Source organism: Naumovozyma dairenensis, chromosome 2 (genome assembly GCF_000227115.2).
Source record: "Naumovozyma dairenensis CBS 421 chromosome 2, complete genome".
NCBI classification, from domain to species: domain Eukaryota; kingdom Fungi; phylum Ascomycota; class Saccharomycetes; order Saccharomycetales; family Saccharomycetaceae; genus Naumovozyma; species Naumovozyma dairenensis.
In genome coordinates this window covers 842,990-864,072 of record NC_016480.1, presented here as the reverse complement: position 1 = coordinate 864,072, position 21,083 = coordinate 842,990, and the positions used below count along the sequence as shown (strand labels likewise).

The following is a 21,083-nucleotide window of genomic DNA, read 5'->3' as shown; positions in this document are numbered from 1 at the left end:
TTCTTCAGTATAAGATTTTCCATATTCAAATTAAATAAGTAAAGTAAGTAAATCAAAATTACAGTAAGAAAAATCTGTTATATATATATAGAGAAAGGGGCGATCACATATGTTGTACTGTATATGATTGAACAATCACCGCAGTGGCTGTTTGTATATTCATAGATCTAATGACCCCAAATTGTTTAATCTCCAAACATAAATCTAATTCATTCAATAATGGACCTGGAATACCATGCGCTTCAGTTCCTAATAATATCAAGCATTTTCGTGGGAATCTATAATCATTATCAAGTTTCACAGATTTATCTGTTTGTTCTAGCCCAATCAATGAATACCCTTCTCTTTTCTTTAATTTCATAAATTCAACAATACCGTCTACAGGAACTTCCTCCATGGGCATCCACCTATCCGCTGTAACGGCAACATTCTTAAATTGTGGATGATTTTTAACTTTAATGTCTTGAACGGTCAATAATCCCACACCTAAAACATCACATAATCTGCAAATACCTCCTAAATTTGGAGGTTTGTCCACTAATGATGCAACAACTATTAAATCTGAACGTTTAACCATCTCGTTGGATTTCTTCGTATCGATATCCAATACGGTTTCCCATGCTCCACTCTTCGTTTGTAATTGAAACCCTTTTTCAGTAAGATCCTCACTGCCACTTATTGTTGCTTCAAGACTACTTCTCTTATTCAACCATAATGTATTTTCATCTTTACCCATAGGAAATAAGTCCTTATTGATTAAATATTTCTTAAATGTCATCTCAGAAATATATGGTGCAGCATGATCAGTAATCTTCCTAATAACACCACCAAATATGGATACTAGCGTCAAATCATCATATAAATCCCAAATATTAGCATCACCAGCTCTATATTTACCAAATAATTGAGTCTTCTGTGCATTTAAAAATAAATTCTTAAGAATACTCTTCAATGTTGCATTCTTAATGGAAGTCTCGAAAATAGGCCAGAATGATAACATTAAAGAATTGGAAAAATGTCTCACTAATGGTTTATTCGATGTTGCATTAGGAACAATATTAGAAATAAATCTTTCTAGTAACCTCGTTACATCAAATTTACCTTCAATAGTCAATGCCTTAAGAACTAAGAAGCATATCTTTTCTGCACTGACTACTTGAATTGGTTTACTATGATCCACTAAAAGTTCGAAAATAAAATCTTCGATTTCAGTGGCTTTCTTTTCGTTAAATTTTTTAGCAAAATTATATGCAATAAACCATTCTTTATACGTTCTTACCAATGGAGAACCTTCCTCCATAGTTATATTAGATAATATCATATCTTTAATATCCTTTGAAATATCCAATGTTGAAGCAGATTGATGGCGGCACATTAATAATAATTCCCATAATAATAATCTTTCAGTTTCCTCGGGACCATCAATTCTCTTCTTGGAAATCAACAAATTATTTCTCTTGACAAGTTCAGAAATGAATTGAATTTTGAAATAATCAGAACTCAATAACATACTATTAATAATTAAAACTCTACTAGAAATCTCTTCAGAACCATAAACTTCTTCATATAATCCACTACCCTTAATAAAATAAAGACTTAATTTCTTATCAAATAAATGAGCAATGACAGGTTTCAATTTGAAAATATTAACTGACATTTGTGGTTGAATGAAACACAATGATATAATTTTAATTAACCACCAATAATCAATAGCGTCATTATTCAATGTCTTACCGTATTTCTCCATGAATTTGCATATTTGCAACCCAAGCAATGGTAATAATCCTCTTCTAGAGAATCCGTGACTAATAATATCTTTGCCGTATTGTTCGAATCTAGAAACCATGCCGTGGGCTGCTATTGGTAATGATGCCATATATAATATAGAAGGATGGAAGATCGTCTTTAATAATGATAGATATAATTCACGTTCTTTTAATACAAGCCGGTCTGTGCTGATAACATCCCATATGGATATCATATTATCAAAGATGAAATGAATAATTGAGGAATTTTTTTCGTCCACTTCAGGTTCAGTCTTTGGATTAATCACAACATAGGTATCTAATAGAAATTGACATATTTTCGTGACGCCCAAGTTCCCCAAGTAATTCCCATTGTCTTGATGTATGTTTGAATCAACCATATTTAAGATCTTTCTGAGTTCATCTTTTTCTTCATCTAAAAAATTTATCTTGAGGAACACCAAAAGGAAGTCAAAATAGGTACCATAAATTACATCCTTAACCCTGAAATTTTCCTTATGTTTTGGAAATTCTTGAAGATACTCTGTAATTTTGCCATATAAACTCAGAACCTCATCGGCATTTATATGGAAGTTTTGAATGCTATCGCTAACCATCTTTTTAAAAATTGAGACGAAGAATTTAAACTTCTCTGGAGAAAATTTGTCCCTGATTGAAACCCATAATGGACTGATATTCAATGAGTTCCAAGTACTGGCAGTGAATCCTTCATAATCTGCTAATGTGTAACTATCTAAATACACATCATCATTTTCTGTTCCAGATAGTAATGTAATTAAAACATTAACTACTTTCTCTGAGGATAATACCTTAACATGTTCTTTAGATTTAATAATTTCAAATATAATTTCATTTGTAATTTCAACTTCTTGATCGTCGAATAATATTAAAGTCAAGGCATCAAAAGTTGGTTCATTTCCAATAGTAAATTGAAGTTGTTCCGTGGTGTTATTGGGATTGAACCTTGAGACGGCAACATCTCTAAACGAATCTAACAATGGTGATAAATATCTATATGATCCTTTATTCCAATATAAATGAGAAACCATGGTCTGGATCCAATGACTTGGTTCAATAGTTGGATGCACATACAGGAGAAACTTCAAATAAATTGTTTGAATCGTGGTTTGGAAAACTTCATCTTCACTTTCAAATTCGTATAATTTCTTGATTAAATTCAAATGATCATACGATAAGATATTGGCATGATTGACTTCTAAAAATTTTAATACACCAATTGATACGTATATTCTAGCTGGATCGAATGAAGTACCCTCTTTGATTAACAGCTTAAATAAATCAAGAAGCAAATTGGAGTGATGTACTTCGTCAACTGGTTGAGAGAGTATGTCACAAACAAACAATGCAACTCTATCACCATATGGACATAATAATTTGTCAGTGTTATAATAATGAGCTTGCATCATGGATGGTAATATTGTTTCTAATAAAATCGATGTGTTTGTAGAAAAGACAGCAGCGTCTCTTACTTCAAAAACTAAAGACATTGTATATTTTCTAACACTTTCCATGGAGGCCATTAATCCTGTAGAAAATAAAATTAACCCCCAACTTGGATATATAGTGGCATCGTCAAAAAGACCAATAATATCAGCATTAGCAGCATGGAGCTGATTCAATGCTGTATCTAATGCAACAATTTCATATAAAGTTGTAAACCTTTTCCATGTCTCTGTAATTTCCTCGACCTTCGATGGATCCCAGTGGAAAGAGGTGGTTGTGAATGCATCAATCCCTTCAGATAGACATTGAATAGTTAACTTTAAGATCGATAATCCCAGTTTCCTAAGCTCGTGAACGGTATGATTAAGTGAATCTTGAAGATGGACCCAATATTGCTCAGTCTGAACAAACTTGATTAGTTCCGGTGACATCTTTTTATCAGATAAGATTCGAAGTAAAAATGATAAATAATTTTTTTGTTTCCAACTAGCTTCCTTGCCAGCCACATATAAATCTTTCAGTAATGACCATGTTAATTTATCAAACTCTTGATCTATATTACAAGTTTCATGGATTGCTATAATTCTCCATCTCATTAATTTGGATGCACCGGTTGCAATAGTTTCAATATTGCATGACAAAAGAGGTAGCAATAGTCTATCTGAAGTATTTGAAACTAATGGCTTTCTGGTAGGATCTTCAAATAAGTAAACAGATTCTAATAAATGTAAATCATATACTATTTCAAATTCTTCAATATTTTCGATAGCTTCTATATCATAACTCATTTTATCATTGTTCAAAAACCGTGCCATAATTTCATTATAAAATTCCGCATCAAACAATTTCTTATGATTAGATAAAATATATTGTAAAATCTTATTAGTAACCCAAGCATCAAATTTCTTCCATAATTCATTAGTTTGAGCAATCAATTGGGCTAGAATTTGAGCATCTTTATTTTCCAAATATTCGTTCAATTGATTTAAATTAGAGTCAGTACGTTCCCTCAGATCATGGAAATTGAGGTCAAATCTTTGTTGGATCTTATGAAATAGGTTGTCGATCGTTTGTGGGTCTCTTGATAAGTCCAGTTCGCTAATGTTGCAAATTTCTAGAAGTTGTTCTAATTGATCATGTTCAATTAATTCTGTTACCAGCTTCAATTGGTCATCAGGGCCCAATATTTTTGTAATTAACCCGCTAGATGACATTTTGAGTCGGTTTTAATGCTTAATATGATTATAGGTGATGTCAATGAATGAGAAGTTGTGAATTGAGCCTATTCGGTTTCTTAATTGTTGCTCATCACTTTAAAAAAACCTCCTCATCTTGCTATTATAAGAATTTAATGTAATTAAAAAAATATCAAAGGAGGAACTTTCGAAGGCCCCTAGAAACAAGGCTTAGATAGGGTTTGGGTTTAGGTTTTTGGATCATTCGTGTCTTATTTTGTAATTGGTTTAGGGTATCTAGGGGACAAAAATTAGAACTAATAAATTTGGACCCTAAATAAGCTTAAACGAACCCTAGGTGTTGACCTTGAGTGTTTTGCACATGACCTTTAGTTTCTGTTAGGGTTACTCCTGCGATGGAGCGATGCGAATACGAAAATAACATCAACTGGCAACGTTTCTATGTGGTGAACACACGATAGATAGATGGAAAGATGTTTAGCTTTGATAAGGAACCACTAGTCGACCTAATATCCCATTTATATCCCCAGGAAGGATAAGACCTAGCAGTGTTACATTGTCTACAATACGTTTATTTTCTACCTTTCATTAGCGAACCACAATTTGTACGTCTACTTCAGAAACATTTAAGGGACAATGGTTTCAAAAATGGACAATAGTAACGTTAGCAAAAACACTACCAATAATAAAAGTAATGATACCCCAAAACTCATGGAAGGATCGGCAGAATCAATAGATGATAAGGCAACAGAATCAGAAATTTTCCAAGATTTTAAAGATGCGCAGATGCTTAGTGATGACATAACTGAAGAGAATAAGCAAGTGGTTTCCCCCCATTCTGACGCGAGTAATGAAGATAACAGTAACAATCCCATTAAAGAGACGAAAAATGATGCCAATATTTCCAGTTCAAGTAAACTTGAGCCTATAATGGTACATACTGCTTTGTTGGAGAAGGATAACCCGTTCATGGAGTCTTCTCCAAACAATCATCCAAATGAGGATGGCGTGGTTGGTAAAGTTGATCAAATTGATGAAGATAAAACCAATTCAGAACAAGATATCGAAAAAGATGTGTCAAAGGAAACGAATGCTTCTAAAACTGAACTGACCACCAGTTTAACTAAGAAAAGTAAAGACCTAATTAATCCCAACGAAGCTTATAGAAATAATAAGGATGATACTGGCCTTCTACGCTTGGATCACAGTGCTTCCCCAAATACTAAAGATAAAGGTACCATTAATTCTTTGAATGAACACGAGAAATCAACTCCAAAAATTTACTCTAAAGATATTGAAAATCAATCAAGCCATAGTACAGAAAATCAACCCGTATGTAAAATACTGGATGCGACGAAAATATCAGAAGGGCAAGGAAGAAGCTACATAGCTTACACGATAAAATATAATGATTCTTCCGTTAAGAGAAGATATAGTGATTTTGAAAGTTTAAGAAATATTCTTGTTAGATTATTCCCTATGGTTCTAATACCTCCGATTCCTGAAAAGCAATCAATAAAGAATTACGGTAAGGTAATCACTGGAGCAACATCAAATTATCAACTTCCAACAAATGCTCAAACATCGGTCGATCTTTCATTGTCAATAATTAATGGAACGATTAATAATTCGGATGAAAAATTGATACGACATCGTGTTCGAATGCTAACACAATTTTTAAAGAAACTTCTGAAAAATGATGAAATAATGAAAACTTCGATCATGCAAGATTTCTTAAGTTCAAACAATGCAAATTGGAAAGATTTTTTAAATAGTTCGCCCACATTCTCCACGTTGCCCAAAAATGTCTTACAATGTAATCCATTAGATCCAACAACCACTACAAGAATACATGCATCATTACCTATCCCAAATTCATCGACACAACTAGTGCTACCAAGAGATAATACAGATTCGATACCAGAAGATCCAAAGGATCCATTCTCTTTTATCGAACAAGATTATAAGCAATACGAAACATTACTAAACAATGGCATTTATAAACATAATAGAAGAATAACGAAAACATTACATGATATTGGGAATGACATGAAAGAAATATCAGAATTATTTCTGAATCTATCAAATCTTGAACCAGAAAATCATGAACTATTCGGTGAATTGCTTTACGTTAGTGGAAGCTACGGGTCATCAGCTAGCACCTTGGATGAGTTGGTCAATAAATTATACTTTAATATTAATGAGCCATTGAATGAATCAATATATATGATGGGAGCAGCGAGAGAATTAATTAAATATCGAAAAATGAAATACTTACAACTGAATATGATTAAGAAATCATTGGACAGTAAATCACACCAATTTGAAAAGTTGAGGCAACAGAATGTAGCTAATGAACATTTAGATAAGTTTATTGATAGTGAAACTGCTAAGAGTCACGTTATTAATTTGGCACGTCCACCTCAGGAACCGAGAACTTATAGCGGGAAATTTCTTAATAGTTTTAATAAATTTGCTACTATCGTTAAAGATTCGGTTGTTAATAAAGATATGGACCCACGTATGACTTGTAAAAGTTTATCAAAGGATATTGAACTACTGAAGGAATCTGTGTCCGTGACAGAAGATGATATGGAGATTATTTCTAAAGTTATAAAAGATGAAGAATTACCGAAATTTTCTAAAGAAAGAGGGGAAGAGATGTCAACTATATTGAAACAATATTCGCAATATATGAGAGCATATGCTGAGAAAAATTTGGCCATATGGAAAGAACAGAGGGGACGATTGGATAAATAAATGTCAATTCTATTTAACGGTTTCATTATTAAACTTTCTGGGTTTATCTCTTCACTTTATGGTTTTTTATTTACCATAAAGTGAAGAGATAAACATTTATTGTTTTTTCATTCAAAACAAATCTATTGAAATATGTAAGGTAATATGTAAGGTATACAGCTAGGCTCTTCGACATTTTATTATTAAATCAGAGCCAACGAAGTACCAATGATTCAGTTTGAAGTAGCTTGATTCATGCCGCTAAACCTTTTCAGTAAAGCAATATACGGCCTATCCAACATTTTAAAGAAAGGTACTAAATTGACATAATAAGGCTCCTTTAAAGTGTGTTCCAAATTATTATCAATAGAATGAATGATTAGCTTTGCCAATTCCGAAGGATCGATATCAGGCGCTAAAATACTTGATGGTGTAGGAACTGTTTCGAACATCGTTGTTTTAATTTTGCCCGTGCAAACTAATAATGTCCTAATTTTGTGGCCTTCTTTGCAATTCTTCAAAGAGCTTGCTAAAGATTTATGGACGGCAATCATACCCGCTTTTGAAGCACCATATCCTGTTAAATTTGCAGGTGAAATTAATCCCAAAACCGAGGCGATATTTACTATATAACATTTATCGTTATCCCTCATCAGGTCAGGTAAAAATGTTTCAATCATGCCATAAGCTCCAATAAAATTAACTTCAATTATTTTCTTTATTTCTTGATTAGTCATTTCAATCAAAGGTTTCACACAAGTAATTCCAGCGTTATTAATTAATAATGATATTCTCTCATTCCTTTTACGAATATCTCGATGAACCTTTTTCACCTGGTGTATACTCGAAATGTCACACCTATAAAAAATCACCTTTTCTTCCTTTTTGAATCTAACATTTGGAGGAATCACATCTAATATTATACAAGTTACATTTCTTGAAGTTAATCGTTTAACAATTTCTAAACCAAGACCTCCGGAACCGCCAGTTATGATAGCAACAGATCCTTTTTTGAGAATTGTGTCTTCTGGAGTTTTTTTTTCGAGAAAAGGGAATGTGAACCTTTTCTGAAAGCTAATTAAAATATTGAGAAGTACATTTCTAACGAGTAACACCATTATTCCTTGGCCAAATTAGCTGTTTGCTCTTGTAGTAATATTTGGTTGTAATATCATCCTACCTTGAAGTTTATTTATTTTGTGACGGACCTTTCTGTTTATTATTTTTAATAAGACAGCTTTTAAAGGGAGTTTCCCCTAAATAATAATAAATAAAACACCATATCTAAGATCAGCTTTAATAGAAGTAAAAAAATAAAGGTCTTACATAAATGATTGAATAGGACCCCAGCTACATAGAATCTGCTATTAACTTTATTCTACATTGATTACTGAAGAAATTGGTCCTGTTTATTGCGCTGTATTAGATGGGCGGTAAAACTGTTTACTTATTTTCAATCATTCAAGACATTTGAAATCCGATTGAAGGAAAGAACAAGGATAATAAGAACGTGAGTCTCAGGACATATAAACAAGTAATGAACCGAAATAAGAGTCAAACGAAATGAATAAAACTAAGAAGATGACATTAAATAATAGCACAATACCTAGCTCAGATGCACCTGAGTTTATTAGAGTTAAAAGAAGGAGAGATGAAGATTCAGTCCAAGCTTTATGTATGTTAAAAAACCTCTAAGGGGATCGGTTATAATTATAAATTTTAAGGATACCATATCAGTTGTTAAATCTTCTAATCATATACTAACGAAAATGTGACTTGAATTTGGAAGCATGCAATAAACAAACCAGTGATTGATGAGGGAAAGAAAAACAAGAGGACAAAATTTATGTTCAGATTGACGAAAACTGTTAATCCCAATAGTTATCAAAGTGAACATGAATCAACAACGCCACTTTTGAAGTTATCTGCCACAGATAATCGTCATTTTGTATTAGAACAAAAAAAGAGACGCCATTCCTCTACTTATGATGGGGATGAGAAACCGTTACCTTATACTGATCAAGACAGAGCCACTACGACAAATGATGATAATGAGTTGCCACCAGAGATTCATGAGATGGTTGATAAGTATTTGACTTTGAATAAGGGGAAACCCACTACGACGAGGAAGAAACCAAGTAAGAAACATTTCACGGGAGAATCTGCCAAGATTATAACTATGCCAAGTTTGGATTATGTTTATGATATTTACCATTTGGAAAATCTTCCTGATGAGGAAGAAATATCGAAATATAAGCGAGATAATAAAATTGGGTTTGTCAAGATTATCAATACAGACATGGATCTTGTCCCAGATGAAGATGAGGACGAAGATGTCTTAGCGAGGTCTGATGATGAGGATTCTAATGAGGAAAACTACTATCAGAATGATTATCCTGAAGATGAAGATGACGACAGATCAGTTCTATTTGGAAGCGAAGGGGAAGACATAGCCGCAGATGGCGAAGGTCCTATGACGCAAAATGAACCATGGAATTACCAAAAAATACTGAGAGCAGATGGTACGGAAAACGTAGAAGATGAGTATGCGGATTTATTTGATAAATTAGGAGGCAATAATAATATTCTGTCTTCGATTAATCCTGGAAGTAATTTTGTTGACCTTGATAGAGGTGCAGATATTGAAGAAACACATGACAGTGATGAGGCAGAAGAAGATATAGACGTTGATTATAATGAGTTGGATCATGATAATAGTTTGATGACCGATTATGGAAAGGGAAATTTCCCCAGGAATCGATTTTTCCCAACCGACGACGAAGATCCATTAGCGGAGCATCGTGACAAGATATTCGGTAATTTGCAAAATATGATCAATAAGAAGTGATATTCACACATAATATATATTTTCTCATTTATATCTTTTATATAGAAAAGGAAAAGGATAGTCAAATTTATTAATAATAGATTTCCATCTATTTGATTTATTCTACTAGCGTAGCAGTATTTGCTACTAACTGTAAATATTCTTTCAACTTATTACTTGACTTGAAGAGAAGATATATCTTGTCGGTTTCATTTGCAACTAAAGAAGTGTAGTTTAGAGCTTCATTAATGAATTTCGGAATTTTGAGCAACTTAGATGCTTCAACGAGACCCTTATGTAGTTCTATAATCAAAAATGGTGTATACAAAGACCTGATTTCATGGAGGATCTCTTGCTCTGGATGATCATGGTTCTCAGTTAAGTCCACCAAAAAGGTTTTAATGATATCATATGTTCCATCTGTGTATTCGCGGAATTTCTCTATCAACGATGGAATATTAGATTCTGAATTTAATAATTTTACTGTCTTATTCCATTGCTCGTAATTATTCAATCCATCAATTAAACGTTCGTATTGACGTAATTCCTGGGTTTTGCAATCTAAAATAATGCTATCATCATCAGTAGACATTCTTTGAGCCGCCAATTTTGTTAAATCATAGTTCTTTACCAAATCATCAACAGAATTCCGCTTGAAGAAAAAATCCAGAGCTTTAACTTTACCATTAATAAGGAAACGTCTTGCCAATGCAATAACGGCTTCCATTGCATCCATATAATATTTACCTTCCAGCAGCCATTCCACGTTATATATTAGATGTTTATCAATATCATTTACTTCAAAGATTACAGATATTTCGTTCTTTGGTTCATACTCGGACTCTGTTTCTGTAAAGACTCTTTGGGTAGTTCTTTTCAAAATATCTGATTTAGGTAATTTTAGAAAAATCATCAGTTTCAATTGTTTTTCTCTTACTATTGGATCTTCCATAGTCGATAAGATAAATGAATACGCCTCTAATGCATCCTCTGGTTCCAAAAAATTGATGTATATTGGTATAGATTCATATAATCCATGTAGTTTTAAGATACTTATGTATGCAGTGATGAGTCTCTTTTTATCCAGTTTTGATATTATGCCTGGCGTAACAAAATCTAAAAATATAACGAGATGTGTCATTACTCGAAGTAAATAAGGTTCATCTAGTAGATCATTATTATTTTCTTCTCCGGCTACTAAATCTTGTAACATTTCCACAGAAGAATGGACCAATGAAGGCAGTTTATCCAGTATGATGGCACCAATCAATACTCTGATCGGAGATTCACTTTCCGTTGGATATTTTGATGCTAAAAGATTTAATATATCAGGTAATGAGATAGATTTGGATGGTAGTTGTAAGACCAATTCCTCAGAATCAAATTTATTATTTTGCAACAAGTAATTTTCTACTTCAATTTGAAAAATTTGATTCAGATATAATAAGAACTCAGTTTCCCAATCCATCAGTATGGCCTGATCCTTTCCGGCATTGTTATCTTCTAGAATCACACCCGCTAAATATTGATAGATTGCCCTTTCATAATATCCAATATTACTTGATTTAGACAAGGCAAAAACAGCTCTTCTCCATAACGCATGTTTCTTAACACCTTGTTGTGAGTCGAATTCATTATCCACTTGAGTATCAATTTTAGGATTGACATATTCCTGCATACCACAGAGAATCATACTAAAGGTTAAGTTTTCGGATAATCTACATTCATCAAACAATTCATCATAATTACCGGACAAAAGAAGGTCATAAATATACTTAAAGAACATTTGATCATCTTGAATATCTTTTTCATGCAATTTAACAACGGCTGGATCTCTCAAGCGGGCATCTAAATCCGAACTTTTCAACCCACCGCCGGAAATTAACGTATTTACCCATTTAGAAGTTGGCAATGATGTTGGTCTTTCTCCTACGGTACGATTTTCTTGTAACCATACTATAATGATCCATATTTGATATAATTGATGATCTTTAGATAAGAGATCCTTTTCAAATATTGCGCTAGAATTATAGGGATAAACAACATTAGCATGGTTCTCATTCTCATTTTCATCATTCATATCATGATCTGATACTCTATAAGATATCAAAAGATCTAAAAGGTGCCAAAATCTTGCTTCTAGTTCCCAGTCATTATAATCGTTATTTGTAGTTTCGCCGCCAGCTTCTTTCGCTTTGTCAATTGAAGATAATGCCAATTCACCAGCAATTGATCTAAATTGTTTGATCATATCAAATGGAGAAGCCGACGTCTCTATATCTTCTTCCGTTTGTTCGGCTTCCTGGAAGTCCATTAAAGCATCGGAAAACTTGACAAAATGTTGCTTTTTTTGGTCAATTTGACCGCTTAAAGGGGTAGAAATATCATTTCTTAAAGGAAAATCCATATCCATGGTAAGCTGTCTGATATTATAGAGTATATAATTCTTTTCTGGCTGCCTGTCCTATTCAATTGTACTGTTTGCTCACTAGTCGTTTTATTGATATCATCATCAATAGTTAAATAGAGCTTGACTTTCTTTAGGATTGACAAAAAAACTTTGAGAAATCAGAAAGTCCGGGTAACACTAGACTAAATAAGGGTTATTATATATGCTGACTCTTGTATTAAAGGATACCAAATATTAAATGCAAATTTATATTCTGGTATATATCTTGGAGAATCCGAATAAAAAATGCTACTTAATTTATTCTGCATAGATTAAACTATTGAGTGAAAATGCCTTGTCTTTTTGTGTTCATAAATGCTTTACATATTTTGAGGTAAAATATATTTACTTCAACGGCTCGATTTTTCACGTACAAACCCATTCAGCAAATGGACACCAACCAATACCAGAATCATCCATAATTAAACCTGTCCAGGTCCCTACTTCTTTAATATTAATATTCTTTTTCCATGTTCCATAGGGAAAATGAGGATCATTCTTAACCATTGAATATATTTTCCCTGACGGTGATTTGATTGCCATTGATCGTAATTCATTATCGTATCTACTTATATCCTTGTTATAAATGACACCGTCAAACGGTTGTTGAATAATTTCAAAATTATATTCATTATCAACAAACAAAATCTTATTCTGGGGTTCCATAATATAGGTCTCAATTCTTTGAACATTTTCTGAAGGCAATCTTGTCACAAATTCAAACTCACTTTCATTACCTTTATGAGTTAATGGAATCATTACAGATAATGGATGGACATTAACTAACGTTGTTTGTGTGCCTCGAAGACCTGAATGAATATATAATGAACCCTTTTCTGCCCCCGGCGGTAATACGGCCTTAATGATGGCAATTCTTCGTGAACTATCCATTTTGTGTCTTTTCATTTGTGTTAAAGTTAGATCCATACTATTGTAAATTGATAGTTTCTCTGATGGAATTGGCGTTGCATTATCATTATCATCGGATATAACGACTGATGTGAATAGCTCAATATCACTTGGAATTTCTAATTGACATTCATAAATTTCTGAATCTTCTAAGAAACTTAAAGCAGTACAAAACTTATACAATTTCAATGAGTTTTTGAAAAATGATGGGAATACTAATGGTAAATATAATGCAGATAATTGATCAATACTTGGTACGATATGTTGTTCAAAGTCTCTTGGTGGAATATGAGTATAAATGAAATCCAAAGGTTGTGCAAGGAAATAATAGTTCTCAGCTTTCTTTTTTTTTTCATTATTAACGAATTCATGAATTGGATTAGTTAAATTTCCTAAAATGACATCAATTAATCTCCATTCTCTGTTGACTAAGACTCTTAACCAACAATGATTATATTTAAATTCAGTTGTCTGTGAACCCGGTGTCTTTAAGAACCCAATGACAATTTCACACGTGATACCCAGTGAGTTAGCTAATCTTTGGAAAAGCCATGTTAATTGATATGGAGTACAATGATTTTGATATAATAATTGATCTAAATTTGGTGGTTCTTTGGAAAAATCGGAAGATCCATTATCATCAATTAATGCAAACATTTCTGTACAGAATATGTAAATTCCTCTTAATTTTTCCATTGTCGTTGCATACCTTGCTGAAAATGTCAAGTTTGCCCATGAATCAATTTTCATTTGATTTAATTTTTTATTATTTGTACAACGTTTCCATGTCATCTTATCAATATATTCAACTTTCAAATCTGAAAGCTCAATATCAACTAACCCTGGTTTACTATTAGTACTACCTTTTGTTTCATTAGTTGATAAATCATCATAAATGGAATCTTGTGGATGTAATACAATATCTCTGTGTTCCTCTAATGCTCTCATATATCTGGGATGTTTATCATATTTGGTTAAAGTTCTTGATCTATTAATATGTGATTTTATAGTTAGCCAATCTCTAGCATCACCATGTGAGTTGGAAATATTTAAATCCTCTAAAGCAGGCAATTTAGGGTATGAATCATTTTCTTCCTTATCGTTATTAGTATGCGTTGCAGATTTAGTCATCATTTTTTTAAAAAATCCGCTCATTCTGTTACCACTAGTAGTAAACGAATTATCATTAGAATTGATGGTATCAGTATTTTTTTTATTCGAAATTGATTGAGATTTCTCCAAAGAGTTTGTGAACGACTGAGCGTATTTATGTCTTGCAAAACTACCAGCACTCGTAGCACTGAAATCACTCATTAAAGCAAAACTATTTTCACTGCTTGTCAGTGAATTGTCGAGATATTTTGAGTTCGAAAATAAGTTAGAAGATGATGAGCTTGAAGACGGGTTACTATTACTAGTATGGTTATCATCATTTGATAATATTGATTTCTTAGTTGGATAGAACCCATCGTAGAAGTTTTGATTTTCCTTGTAATAATTATAGTCTTTCGATAACGAGGAGTTGATATCATTTGAGGAATATGATTTAGTAGGTAATCTATCCCTTGAACTGTCTTTCATTGAAATGGCTGGCAAAGGCGGAAGTGGTGGTAATGGATTATTTAGCGATTCATTGAATTTATCATTTCTTGTCGAATATGAACTTCTTTGCTGTTGATAAACATATTGTTTAGGTTCATGGTAGGTTTCCCTATTCTGCCTTCTTTGCTTTTCATTTGGATAATATGAAGGTGTTGTTGTTGTACTCACTTTCATATTTCTAGAATACTCAGGAAAAGAAGGTGATGAATTAGAAACTCTCAATGGCTGTCTGGAATGAGGAAATGAAGGCAGTGTTGATGCTGAATTATCACGATGGCTTCTTGCTGATTCCCTAGAGGGAATTGCGGGAACTGAAGTTTTCATTTGTTGTTCCTTCTTCGTCGTAGTAGTAGTGGTTCTTCTTGAAGAGTCTTGTGAATTACCAGGCGCTTCATTCAATCGTTCTTCTAACAAGGTAACAAAATTATTTGGGAAATAACCAGCACATTTTCTATTCCTCAGAAGCTTGCCATAGAACCAATCACCGGCTACTCTGGTGACTTCCATGATATCTCCTTCGAGGAAACCTAGATCACCTTTAGCTTGTCCTGACCAACCATATTTTGCTCTCACTTTAAATGGGGGTTTCAATGATGATGATATATTTGAGGTCATAAATTGTATGAACAGGAGTTATTATGATAAGATGCAAATTGTTGTTGTGTTTTTCTTTGGAGAGTAAAGGGAAAACGCTTAGAGTTTGGAAAAACTATAGTTTGGGTTTGGTGAAATAAGAAAAGAAATTGAGTAATAATACAACTTTTAGTCCACTGATGCAAAATTATAATGAAATGAAATTAAAAATAAAATAAGGTATGAGTGAATGAAAAAAAAAGAATTAAATTGATGTTATGCCTTTGATGTTTTAGAAATCTATCAATCAATCACTCCAAGAAAACAATAATGCTAATAAAGGAAGAACAAAGTCTCAAAAACTAGATAGAACCCTGAAACATATTATATAAAACGAAGAGTCAAGTTTCAAACGAACAAGTCTTCCTTTTAGTCCTTTTGATCTAGAGTCCTCCTTCCTCTTTGAAGAAGATGTTTTTGCAGTGTTGTTATTTACGTATGTCTTAGAACGTCTGGCTATGAAATTTGCGTAGAAAAACAAGCGCCCAGCTCAATATTTTTTTCACTTTTCACAACGCGTTAACTTTAACTTTTCAGCGTTAAAGAAGCCCAGCCATTTTTCTACTTTCTTAAATGGTACGTATGTATATGTTCTATAGTTAAACCAAGCTGGGGTAGTTAAAGGATATGGATATGCAAGGTATGAAACGGGCAGCTCTATCTTTATTTATGGATTAAAATAAGATATTATAATGTTCTATACGCTACATCTGTGCAATTCGCTAGGGATCAAGCTATCCTATCTTTGTTCCTGCTGTCAAAAAATTTAGTACTTCTTGATAGCAAACCGCCATGGTGAGTTCGTGTTGTTTCGACTTTCGTAAGCCAAGAAAACAACTTATTCGGTTCGAGCTCTTGTTTCCCATTGTGATCGGTACTTGTAACAGCTTGTAAGGCATTGATTGTTTCGCTCGTGTCACCGATTTCCTTGGTGTCCTCAGGGAAATGCGCCTCAATTAGATGATCAATAACTTCCCATCCGTAAGCGTTAGAAAATCTTCTCCTAACAATAATACTGTTGTGTGCCTCTGGTTTAATATTAACGATGACTTTACGCCACGGCAGCTCGGGAAAATGCCATCTTCTAGCAATATCAATTACTAACGCAGCATGTTTACTCTTACCATTTAAACCTTTTTGTATAAATTTCTCTAACACTCTAATATCTTTCCCCCTAGGATCCCTGTCCTCTTGCTCTCCTTCAGTATTTGGCGATGAAGATTGTAATTTTTCATAATCTAATAAAATTCGTTCAACGTCTTCGTTAGTATATACTTTATCATGAATTATAACTGTTTCTCGTGCATCAGGATTACAGACAAACTCATCATCTGGATCAGGTGGAACTAATATAGTCTTCATAGATTGTAAAACAGATGCCTTCGGAAGGGTATATTCTTCTTTCTTGCTCTTACGAAGCCTCCAACGAGAGGACACGGATGACAGTCGTTTGCTTTGCACTCCCCTTTTCCTTAATTCTTGCATAATTTCATTATAATCTAAGAACAACAATGATGATGTATGTAATGGAACTATCCCATCATTCATATAATTTGCATAAATTGTTCTGTTTTTAAATTTAGATAATATTGTAATGAGTGGTTCACCAGATAACAAATGTAATATATTTTCATTTTGTGAATCCTTTAATAACGCCAATTCATGACCTGTCTTTCCGACAGCCCCAGATGATAATATCACTTTAACATATTTTGGATTATCAGTAACAACACCTAAGAATGGTGTTGCTAAGGCGATAAAATTAATTGGAACGACACTCTTGAAAAACCATGGGTAAACGATTGTAATGTAAGCAATGGCGAAACTTTGGATTAATCCACCAAGAGAATGTCCAATGAATGAAATCTTAACAATTCTATCATTATATAAATCATTAACAATATGTTTGGCTAATTTTTCCCCAAGATATTTGATACCTAGTTCTGTTTCACATACATTCCCATTAAATCCATCAATTACTATCTTTTCATGGTTGTCCTCAGGGCTCCTATCGTTTATTCCTCGAAGTTGTTCCATCATATAAAACATATCAGCAGTGTTATTTGAATGCATACCATGTGTCAATATGACTAGGTGAATATATTCCTCTCTCTTTGCTTCTCCTTGTTGTTCTCTTGATACTAATGGCATTTGAACATATGGATCCCAAAGATCATGAACATCCAACTTCCTCACGTGTAACGACGAAGGACCAACGTTCTTACCATTGAGGGAACAACTACTTTGAAATGAGCCAGAGTAATTTATAGTCAGTATAAAGGGAACACATAACGTCGTAGTGAAAATCAATTGACTTACCACATCAAGTATCCAAACGTATTGTCTCTTAATTTGGTTCAATGATAACGTTGATTCAAACTTACATTGTGGTTGTAAATTCGAAACATATTGTGGTTTATCTAAGGATGAAATGATTCGTTTCTTATGATTGTATGAATCTGTAATTAAATGACAATATAAAGTGAAGGGTCCCATCAAGTATGTAGCTCTTGACGATGATATAGATAGATTTTTCAGTGTGAGTTGCAAGGGATTTAGATTCAATGCTGGCGGTAAATCATCACCTTGATATAAATCATAGGTGATAATGTATCGTTCTATTTCTCCAATTTTCAGTTGTGATTCATCTTGATATAGTGGTTCTGGTCGAATCCCCATTTATGAAACACTGTTATTTTTAGCTTATCAGAAGAAAAATATTCACCTTGCATATCTTCCCCATTTTTCATGGTAGTGTTTTCTCCTTTTTGTTATTGTAGAGTATCAAATTTATTGTTTGACACAAGTGATCTGAAAAAAGTTATGTAAAACTATAACGTTAAAGTAAAGGAAAAGGTTTCGATGATGTTAAGACAACTTCTTTGTATAGAACGATAACAAAAGTAACGAGAAACGAAGCAAGGGGAACTATGAGTACAGCCAACAATACACCAATAGCAAAAGTGGAATACACCAAGGAGAAGAAGGTTGGTGAAGGTACATATGCTGTTGTGTATTTAGGAACCAAACAATCCACAGGCCGTCAAATTGCAGTGAAAGAGATCAAGACATCTGAATTCAAAGATGGATTAGATATGTCAGCTATTCGAGAAGTCAAATATTTACAAGAGATGCAACATGATAATGTCATTGAACTTATCGATATATTTATGGCGTATGATAATTTGAATCTTGTCTTGGAGTTTTTACCTACAGATTTAGAAGTCATCATTAAAGATAAATCTATACTTTTCACTCCAGCAGATATTAAATCATGGATGTTGATGACTCTAAGGGGTGTTCATCATTGTCATCGTAATTTCATTCTTCATAGAGATTTGAAACCAAATAATTTATTAGTTTCACCAGATGGAATAATCAAAGTAGCGGATTTTGGGTTGGCACGAGCCATTCCAGCACCACATGAGAATTTGACAAGTAATGTGGTGACCCGTTGGTATAGAGCACCTGAATTATTATTTGGAGCTCGACATTATACCTCTGCTATTGATATATGGTCAGTGGGTGTAATATTTGCAGAATTGATGCTAAGAATACCATATCTACCGGGCCAAAACGATGTTGATCAAATGGAGGTTACGTTTAGAGCCCTGGGGACACCAACGGATAAAGATTGGCCCGAAGTCTCTAGTTTCAATAGTTATAATAAATTACAAATATATCCACCACCATCTACGTTTGAATTAAGGAAAAGATTCATTGCTGCGAGTGAGAATGCATTGAAATTTATGAGTGGGATGTTAACTATGAACCCAGTAAAGAGATGGAGTGCTATTGAATGTTTAGAATCTGAATATTTCCAAGAAATGCCACCTCCTACGAATCCATCTGAAATTCCTTTGCCGAAGTAGCAAAGGGTAGACAATTTAGACTATAGCATTTTATACATATATAATACTAAAGTGAGTATTAATCGACTACGTAATATTTGAAGACATATTCATTCGAAAGTCCCATATACCCATTTGAAATATTCTATTCAAATAAAATTTGTCTGTATGTAGTCAGTGTCGCCATCCATGTAATAATCTACTTATCTATGGTAGCAACTCCGAGATGGAATTATAACAGAGACATTCCACCTAATTTATATAGAGAAGACAAGAAACTGGATACTGAGAGAAGAGACGAGACAAGACAGAAAAGCATGAATAAATGGTCCATAATTCTTCGAAGAAATCTCACTACAACCCCTACAAAGCAACTCCGACCCTTTAATGAACTCTTCCCTTCTAAGCGATTCATCAATAAGATATTATTCGAAATAGACAGTGATAAGACCTACCATGAATTACTACCCAAATTCACGAAACTGTATCAAAATACTAGCTACTCTCTGAGGCCTCTGTATGATTTTCAGGATTCACATGAGTTGATGTTGATGAATAAGATTCTGAGGCAAATTTCAAAGCGCCAACGGATGACTAATGAGTCGTTTATAAAGATGGAGAATTTACTCCTAGAAAGGGCAGCTGAATTGGGTGACAATGACGCTATATCGATGTTATGTTTCAATATATTGAAGGATAATGCTTCTGGTGAGAATGATGGCGACGTTAAGAATGCGAAGAAGTTGGTTAAGGAATTGTTGGAGATTGAGCATCCTTTGACTTTGAAAAATGTTGGCGATTTATGCGTTGTTAGACATGATAATAATGAAGCTAAACGTTATTATAACAAATTTTTACAAACTGTATTGCATGGGAATGATGATAATAACAGTAATGTGTTGTTGATTGGTCAAGTTTATGAGAAATTGGGGGAAATTGAATATCAAGAAGGGAATTTTTTAAAAGCTGAAGAATATTGGTTAAAATGCATTAAAATTTGCAAATTGGAAGATTGTAATAAATCATATTTTTATTTGGGTAAGATTTATTTAAATTCTGAACCTTTGAAGTCTAAAGTGTTATTTGAAAACTGTGCTACGCAAGGTTTTAAAGAAGCGTTTAAAGAATTAGGGTTTTTAGAGATGAATTATTTTAAAAATTATGATAAAGCTATTGAATGGTTTAAATTAGGTATGGAATTGTTTGATATTCAATGCTTTTTTGGATTTTTCCAATCTTGTTATCACTTAAAGAAATGGGGGGCCTGTTCTAATTGTTTGAAAAGTTTGAAACGATTTGAAAGTGTCAATAAAAGTTATAAGGATTTAATTGATCAATTTCTTATTCAAACAAAATAAAATAAAATTAGTTCATGATAGTAATATTCTAATTGAGAAATAAAAGGGTAAATGCTCATCGCTAATATGATATGGTCTGATATGATGAGGTGAAAAATATTATATTTAGATTAGTAACATGTAAATATATAATATAATATAACTAAAAAACTATAGACTAAATATATGCGTGTACGTATATCTATGTATTTCTATCCTCATATATTGTTACATGTTTATTGTTCCAAGGAATACTTGATGGAAATGTATCTAAAAATCAAAATGTCACTACATGAGACGAACATGAAGA

General features: G+C 33.1%; 9 protein-coding genes across 9 annotated transcripts; 4 read left to right on the top strand and 5 right to left on the bottom strand.

The window, feature by feature from the left end:
* Nucleotides 1-103: 103 nt before the first annotated feature.
* TRM3 (tRNA (guanosine(18)-2'-O)-methyltransferase) lies at nt 104-4,444 on the bottom strand (the record flags this gene model as incomplete). Its single annotated transcript, XM_003668567.1, has 1 exon — nt 104-4,444. The coding sequence occupies one exon, from the start codon at nt 4,442-4,444 to the stop codon at nt 104-106; it is 4,341 nt and encodes a 1,446-aa protein (XP_003668615.1).
* A 618-nt stretch (nt 4,445-5,062) lies between these two features.
* Nucleotides 5,063-7,186, top strand: ATG20 (Atg20p; the record flags this gene model as incomplete). The annotated part of the gene is made up of 1 exon (XM_003668566.1): nt 5,063-7,186. The coding sequence occupies one exon, from the start codon at nt 5,063-5,065 to the stop codon at nt 7,184-7,186; it is 2,124 nt and encodes a 707-aa protein (XP_003668614.1).
* A 212-nt stretch (nt 7,187-7,398) lies between these two features.
* On the bottom strand, nt 7,399-8,283 carry NDAI0B03360 (short-chain dehydrogenase/reductase; the record flags this gene model as incomplete). Its single annotated transcript, XM_003668565.1, has 1 exon — nt 7,399-8,283. One exon carries the CDS (start codon nt 8,281-8,283, stop codon nt 7,399-7,401), a length of 885 nt encoding a protein of 294 aa, XP_003668613.1.
* A 463-nt stretch (nt 8,284-8,746) lies between these two features.
* On the top strand, nt 8,747-10,013 carry IWR1 (Iwr1p; the record flags this gene model as incomplete). The annotated part of the gene is made up of 2 exons (XM_003668564.1): nt 8,747-8,840; nt 8,974-10,013. 2 exons carry the CDS (start codon nt 8,747-8,749, stop codon nt 10,011-10,013), a joined length of 1,134 nt encoding a protein of 377 aa, XP_003668612.1.
* Nucleotides 10,014-10,110: 97 nt separating this feature from the next.
* On the bottom strand, nt 10,111-12,405 carry NUP84 (Nup84p; the record flags this gene model as incomplete). The annotated part of the gene is made up of 1 exon (XM_003668563.1): nt 10,111-12,405. The coding sequence occupies one exon, from the start codon at nt 12,403-12,405 to the stop codon at nt 10,111-10,113; it is 2,295 nt and encodes a 764-aa protein (XP_003668611.1).
* Nucleotides 12,406-12,807: 402 nt separating this feature from the next.
* Nucleotides 12,808-15,567, bottom strand: CYK3 (Cyk3p; the record flags this gene model as incomplete). The annotated part of the gene is made up of 1 exon (XM_003668562.1): nt 12,808-15,567. The coding sequence occupies one exon, from the start codon at nt 15,565-15,567 to the stop codon at nt 12,808-12,810; it is 2,760 nt and encodes a 919-aa protein (XP_003668610.1).
* A 747-nt stretch (nt 15,568-16,314) lies between these two features.
* On the bottom strand, nt 16,315-18,264 carry NDAI0B03320 (putative lipase; the record flags this gene model as incomplete). The annotated part of the gene is made up of 1 exon (XM_003668561.1): nt 16,315-18,264. One exon carries the CDS (start codon nt 18,262-18,264, stop codon nt 16,315-16,317), a length of 1,950 nt encoding a protein of 649 aa, XP_003668609.1.
* Nucleotides 18,265-18,515: 251 nt separating this feature from the next.
* KIN28 (TFIIH complex serine/threonine-protein kinase subunit KIN28) lies at nt 18,516-19,457 on the top strand (the record flags this gene model as incomplete). The annotated part of the gene is made up of 1 exon (XM_003668560.1): nt 18,516-19,457. One exon carries the CDS (start codon nt 18,516-18,518, stop codon nt 19,455-19,457), a length of 942 nt encoding a protein of 313 aa, XP_003668608.1.
* A 188-nt stretch (nt 19,458-19,645) lies between these two features.
* Nucleotides 19,646-20,794, top strand: MSS2 (Mss2p; the record flags this gene model as incomplete). The annotated part of the gene is made up of 1 exon (XM_003668559.1): nt 19,646-20,794. One exon carries the CDS (start codon nt 19,646-19,648, stop codon nt 20,792-20,794), a length of 1,149 nt encoding a protein of 382 aa, XP_003668607.1.
* Between the last annotated feature and the right edge of the window lie 289 nt (nt 20,795-21,083).